The sequence below is a fragment of the Propithecus coquereli genome, unplaced genomic scaffold (assembly GCF_000956105.1).
Source record: "Propithecus coquereli isolate 6110/MARCELLA unplaced genomic scaffold, Pcoq_1.0 Scaffold126, whole genome shotgun sequence".
Taxonomy (NCBI): Eukaryota; Metazoa; Chordata; class Mammalia; order Primates; family Indriidae; genus Propithecus; species Propithecus coquereli.
In genome coordinates this window covers 1245609-1252803 of record NW_012136747.1, presented here as the reverse complement: position 1 = coordinate 1252803, position 7195 = coordinate 1245609, and the positions used below count along the sequence as shown (strand labels likewise).

At 48.3% G+C, this 7195-nt stretch overlaps 1 protein-coding gene across 1 annotated transcript in view; it reads right to left on the bottom strand.

Annotated features, from left to right (window-relative positions):
* LOC105805151 (cytochrome P450 2D17) overlaps nt 1-456 on the bottom strand; it is a gene marked incomplete at its 3' end in the record, with an annotated part of 25200 nt that extends 24744 nt beyond the window's left edge. Inside the window, exon 1 of the mRNA XM_012637969.1 lies at nt 183-456. Coding sequence (XP_012493423.1) covers nt 183-371 — 189 coding nt within the window. The remainder of the gene's footprint in view (nt 1-182) is intronic.
* Nucleotides 457-7195: the final 6739 nt, after the last annotated feature.

The following is a 7195-nucleotide window of genomic DNA, read 5'->3' as shown; positions in this document are numbered from 1 at the left end:
TTTTCCTTTGGAAAATCCAAACTGTCTCTCAGGTTCTGCACAAATGCCCTCCCCAGGGAGCCTCTCACACCTGCTTCCTCTTCTGGGCCCAGCTCCTTGTCCAGACTGTCTTACCCACCACCCATGTCTGCTGCTGGGGCGTGCCCAGGCCCCCTGCTGCGTTCCGCCACCACCGCCCTCACCTGGCCAAAGCAGTAGGGTATGTCCTGGAAGTCCACCTGCAGCAGGTTGCCCAGCCCTGGTAGTGACATGGGGCCTGGTGGGTAGCGTGCAGCCCAGCGTGGGCGCCGGTGCATGAGGTCCACTAGGAGCAGGAATATGGCGGTGGCCAAAGCCAGGGACAGCAACACATCCCCTGTCAGCAGCCCCATAGCTGCCTGTCTACTGGACTCCAATAACACCTGTCACTCCAGCAGTCCAGGCAGAACCCTCCTGGCACACCCTGAGTGCCAGAACAGTCTGTGCTGTTTCCTTATGAAAGGACCTTCTCCTGGCCTTTGCCCTGTGCTATCAGCCAATGTGTTGTGTTAACTGTGCTGCCAGAGGGTTCAGGGCCAGGGCAGGCCAGGTAGAGGGACTGGTCAGGAGGTACTTGCCCCTGCTGCCCTCCCCAGGTGCTTACCCAGGGTAGGGGAGTGGTGGAAGAGGCCTGGGGGGAGCGCTCATGTCAAGCTGGATGTGCCACTTGTGCTTCGTGCTGGGATGTGCACGGGGACTTGGTGGAAGGGAAGGAGGTCCTCTGCTCCAAGGTACTCATGACGAAGAGCAGGAAGGTCAGATAGCTAATACGTCAAGCCAGTAGTGCTTCGAGGGTCACGAGGACATTTGCTCAGGCTTGAAGAGGACTTTCTGGGAAGGCTTCTTGGAGGGCTTTGGCTGGCAGAGACTGAGGGACTCAAAGGCACTGCAGGGCAAGGCCCTGGCAGTGGGACCAAGGCAACACTGGGACATCCTGGGCAGCAGGCTGAGGGGCAGCGGGAAGGTGGCTGGAGCTTGGGGGTTTGCAAGCCTGGCTGACGACTCGATGTGGGAACAGCAGGCAGGAGGAGGAGTTTTGAGGCTACTCAACTGACCAGGAGAGCAAGACCGATGTATACTCTAGGGTAGTCTCAGATCCAGCTGTGGCCTCCCATGTGGCCTCAGGTGAACGGTGGCAGCAACTTTGTATCTGGGACTATCAGAGAATCAAGGTGCAGGGTTGCAGGGTGGTGCGGGTCCTTGTCACATGGTGGCTCTTGATAAATTGCCTTTATTTCCCCTTGGCGCTTTTTTTTTTTTTGAGACAGGGTCTCACTCTGTCTCCCTGGCTAGAGTGCAGTGGCATCATCATAGCTCACTGCAACCTCCAACTCCTGGGCTCAAGACATCCTCCTACCTCAGCCTTATAGGTAGCTGGGACTACAGGCTCATCCCACCACTCCGGGCTGATTTTTTCTATTTTTAGTAGAGTCAGAGTCTCACTCTTGCTCAGGGTGGTCTTGAACTCCTGACCTGAAGTGATCCTGCCTTGGCCTCCCAGAGTGCTAGGGTTCTGGGCATGAGCCACTGCGCCTGGCTCCCTTGGCTTTTTGAGGTGTCAGGCCTGCCCCAAGTAGGCATCCTAACAGAGGTGTGAAGGGCAGAGACAGGCCTGTATTGTGGCAGTGCCCTCCTGATGCCAGGAGCCTGTAATTCAGCATGGGCAGAGTGAGGGGAACCTTCAGTGATGAGGCCTGTGGCCTTCTGCTGTCATTGTGCAACTGTGGCTTCCACTGGTTGGCACTCACATGCCGGGCACTGCTGCTCAGACTCCGTGTGCTCAGACTCATTAGGCCTCCCACAGCCCACTAAGGAACAGAGGAGACTGAGTCTCAGAGGTCATGTAACGAGGTCAAAGTGACAGAGCAGGATCAGAGCCCACGTCCAAGACACATGCTCTGAGCGACTGCCCTACACTCTTTCAACGTCATAGTCTATCAATGACCAGTATAGAAGTTCCTGGGATTTATTATTTTATAAAAACACACCCAGCCTGTCCTTCCCAAGTACTGGGACTGCCCATGTCACAGTATAAAATGCACTGTGCACTTGTGGGCCCTCTGAACACTGGCACATGAACACCATTTAGAAATACGCCAGGAAGCACCTGGACCAGGAGGCTCTAGGCCCTTGCCCCAGAGATCCTGGGGTTAATGGTAGTACACAGACCAAAACATCTTTGTGAGAATTCTAGAATTCTAGTTAGGAAGCTGTAGCGCCCCGCTGGTCCAGAGGCAGGAGGGGACTGCACTCAGAAGGTTAGGCAAGTCTGAGCATTTTGCTCACCATTACCGCCCTCCCTGCCCCTGCATAGCAGTGCCATCTGGAGGAATCTCCGGATTCCCAGCTCCTCCTGAAGGACAGGCTGTGGGCCTGACCCAGAGTGCTGAGGGAGTCTGGGTGCCTGGTTGGTGGCCTTCCAGCAGCAGGGCATCTGCAGTTTCGCAGGCAGGCTCTGGGAGCAAGGGAGTCATTGTTTCCAGGTATCCTGGTGGGGGATGGTTCCAGGAGCTCTAAGGATGGTCAGGGCCCTTAGGTAAAATGGCCCAGTATTTGTATATAACTTCCTGTATGCTTCAAATCATCTCTAGCTTACGGTACCTAATAAAATGTAAATAGTTGTGATACTGTATGGTTTTTTATTTATTTTTGAGATAGTGTCTCGCTCTGTCGCCCAGGCTAGAGTGCCATGGCGTCAGTCTAGCTCACAGCAACCTCAAACTCCTGGGCTCAAGCAATCCTCCTGCCTCAGCCTCATAAGTAGCTGGGACTACAGGCACAAGCCACCGTGCCTGGCTAATTTTTTCTATTTTTAGCAGATGGGGTCTCGCTCTTATGCAGGCTGGTCTCAAACTCCTCACCTGAAGTGATCCTCCTCCCAGAGTGCTAGGATTACAGGTGGGAGCCACCGCGCTGGGCCTGTTTATATTACTTTTTTACCGTCGTGTTTTTTCCCCCAAATATTTTCGATCCGTGGTTGAACACACAGATATGGAACCTGTGGATACAGAGGGCTGGCTGTAGTCTAGAAACAAATGGAAAGCTCAAGGAGCAGGGACAGCCTGCAGGGGAATTGCTTTTTGCAAGATGAAAAAGTTCCAGAGACCAGTTGCACAACATGAATATACTTACCACCACTGAACTGTGAAGATTGCAAATTTTATTTTTTTTAACAATTTCTAAAAACTATTTTTGAAAAATTGCACCCAGGAAAGGTAGCTCATGCCCATAATCCGAGAAGTTTGGGAGGCTGAAGCTGGAGCATCGCTTAAGGCCAGAAGTTCGAGACCAGCCTGGGCAACACGGCAAGACCCCGTATCTACAAAACAGTAATCAGTAGGATGCGGTGGTGCTCACCCACAGTCCCAGCTATTCGGGAGGCTGAGGCTGGAGGATCACTTGAGGCCAAGAGGTGGAGGTTGCAGTGAGCTATGGTGATACTACTGCACCCTAGCCCAGGTGACAGAGCAAGACCCTGTCTCAAAAAAAGGGGGGGAGGGGCACCTATTACAATGGCCAAACTGATACCACCAAATGTTGGTGAGGATGTGGAGTAACAGGAGCTCATTGACTGCTGTGGGAATGCAATACTGTACAGATACTTTGGAAGACAGTTGGGCAGTTTCTTACAAAACTAGACATATTCTTACCTTATGATTCAGCAATCACACTCCTTGGTAGGTACTTACCCAGAGGAGTTGAGACCTTATGTCCACACAAAATCCTGCACATGGATGTTTATAGCAGCTTTATTTGAAATTGCCAAAACTTGAAAGCAACCAAGATGTCCTTCGGCAGGTGAATGGATAAACTGTGGTACATCCAGACAATGGAATATTCAGCACTAGAAAAAAAGGAGCTATCAAGTCATGAGAAGAACCTTAAATGCATATTACTAAGTGAAAGAAGCCAATCTAAAAAGGCTACATACTGTAAGATGTCAATTATGTGACAATCTGGAAAAGGCAAAACTATGGAGACAGTAAAAAGATCAGTGGTTGCCAGGGGCTGGGGGAGGGAGGGATGAACAGGTGGAACACAGAATTTTTAGGGCAGCAAAACTATTCTGGGATCATACTATAACGGTGGATACGTGTCATTTTATACATTTGTCAAAAGCCATAAAATGTACAATAGCAAGATGGACCCCCAGTGCAAATTATGGTCTGATAACAATGTGTTAATCACTTCTAAAAAATGTACCACTCTGGTGGGGATGTTGACAGTGGGGGAAGCTATGCATGTGTGGGGGAAGGGAAATACGGGAACTGTGTACCTTTTGCTCAAAACTGCTGTGAACCTAAAACTGCTCTAAAAAAACTGTTAAGGCTGGGCACGGTGGCTTACGCCTGTAATCCCATCACTTTGGGAGGTCGAGGTGGGAGGATCATTTGAGCCCAGGAGTTTGGGACCAGCCTGAGCAACATAGTGAGATCCTGTTTCTACAAAAAAATTTAAAAATTAGCTCAGTGTGGTGTTGCACACCTGTAGTCCCAGATACTCAGGAGGCTGAGGCAGGAGGATCACCTGAACCCAGGAGTTTGAGGTTACAGTGAGCTATGATAACACCACTGCACTCTAGCCCGGGTAACACACACACACACAAAGATAAAAGTATTAAAACAAACACTGAACTCAAAAGCTGTGGTTGAGCAAGGCACATGGGCAGCTAAGGCTTGCTGCAGAAAGCAGGAAGCTGGAGCAGGGAGTATGCGACACGTCACTCCCCAGTTAAAAGGTCATTTCTGAAGCCAGTTTAAGGAAAGACCTAGAACAAACACAAATGCCCCTGGCTCAAGTATCATCAGCAAATCAAAAGGGGACAAAAGAATAAAAGGCAAAATGACAAAGCAGTATCTGCTGTCAGGAAAACATTGTATTTTCCTCAAGATACATATTTTTCAAGTTTTGTGGTTTAGCTCTTGACACCCGAAATCTATCAATTTCATTTTAACTGCATCGATGCCAAGCAAAGACCAGAACAGGAAGCCAACCAGCTCAGAAAGCCCTCATTTCTATGCAGGTCTGTTCAGCTGCCTGAGCATGGTCCCATGGCCAACACAGTGCACCTGCCCACACCTCCATCCTGGCAAAGCGAAATGAGAAATGGACCGCAATACTTGATGCAGCCATTAAAATGAAATTAATCTAACATTTCTGCAGCCCCAAATTGATGAGCACATGAGAACTCATTTATAATTGCTTATTTCTACTTCACAACATTCCTTCCAGTATTTCTGCCCTCTAAAAAAGCCCATTAACATTCCATTTTTTTTTTTTTTTTTTGAGACAGAGTCTCACTGTGTTGCCCACTCCTGGGCTCAAGCGATCCTTCTGCCTCAGCCTCCCGAGTAGCTGAGACTACAGGCATGTGCCACCATGCCCGGCTAATTTTTTCTATATATTTTTAGTTCTCCGATTAATTTCTATTTTTCTTTTTTTTCTTTTTTGGGACAGAATCTTGCTCTGTTGCCCAGGCTAGAGTGCCATGGCATCAGCCTACCTCACAGCAACTGTAAATAGTTGTGATACTGTATGGTTTTTTATTTATTTTTGAGATAGTGTCTCGCTCTGTCGCCCAGGCTAGAGTGCCATGGCATCAGCCTACCTCACAGCAACCTCAAACTCCTGGGCTCAAGCGATCCTCCTGCCTCAGCCTCCTGAGTAGCTGGGACTACAGGCATGCGCCACCATGCCTGGCTAATTTTTTCTATACATACATATTTTTAGTTGTCCAGATCATTTCTTTCTATTTTTTAGTAGAGACGGGGTCTCGCTCTTGCTCAGGCTGGTCTCGAACTCCTGACCTTGAGCGATCCACCCGCCTTGGCCTCCCAGACTGCTAGGATTACAGGCGTGAGCCACTGCGCCCAGCCTGCATTATTTTTTAATAACCTTTAAAATTTATGTTGATTGGAAATATGACCTCACATCAACTTAAGTAAATCTGACTGTCCCCCTAAACTGGCTGAGGTCCCCCCACCCCAGGAGTGGCAGGGTGGAGTCCTGGGTTTTGTTTGGTTCGAGGCTCTGCTGCATAAGCCACCTGGTCTTTGAGAGGCTGGGAAGGGACAGACCAGGCTTGAGGGCAGCCTCCTCTGCAGCACCAAAGCCACCTTTTGGAAGCCAGACTGGGAGAAAGAAGAGACGCATTCAGTTTACATTACACAAAAAAGGAAACAAGGTTAAAATGAAGTTTATTATTTTTTTGATTTTTTTGTTTTTTTTTAAATAAAACTGTTTGTGAAACAGCTATTTTATCCCCATGGCAGAGTGACCCCTGAAAGATGCACTAACCCCTTCTTAAGGCCTTAAGATTTTTTTTGTACTTTTTTCTTTTTTTAAAACTCAGATATTTAAAAATTATACAATTTACAAAACAAAACAACATAAAGAATCATGTAGCATGGGGCTGCCTATGTGACAGGCCCCCTTTTCCTTTATAAAAATAAAAGCAAAAAGGAAAAAGAGTTAAGTGGGTATTCCTGGTCAGCTTAACCCACACTGATCACACTGACAGTCCCTCCCTGTCACTGCCCACAGCTCATACTGCCTATGCTGCCAGCAGAGGCCTGGGCTGCCTCCTATCCCTGTGGTTCCCCGTGGTCAGGGCACAGCTGCCTGGAATGTGCTGAGGACAGAGGGCCCCACAGGCGGGTCATCCCTTGATTTTGCCTGCTGCTGCAAGGCCACTGTGTACACTTGGTGGGACCCTTTGGGTCCTCCCCTACCACAGTAACCCAGGACATAGCTATGACCTCAGGCATCTGCCAATTTCACCCCCAAAAAGATAAAAAATTAAAAAAAAAATAAATAGTGTTTCTGGAAACGAAAAAAATTTATTTTTTGTGTTTAGACATCATTCCCCCACTCTTGAAAACACAAACCATCCCCACTTCCCTCCGCCTAAAACCTTCCCATTTTGAGACAAAAGGATGGTTCAGCTGTGGTTTGTCTCTCTTTCAATCCTGGGTCTAGTGTTCTGAATTGGTGTGCAACAGGCTAAAGATCAAAGCCACACACACCCTGTCCTTTATGAGATGAGGGTTTGTTCACTTCAATTTCACATTTAATTTTCATTGTCATTGGAAATTTGGAGTTCTTTAACTAGATAATTTTAAAATAGAATCAAAAGGGATAGTGCACCTTTCATTTAAACAAAGTCTTTCCAGACTAA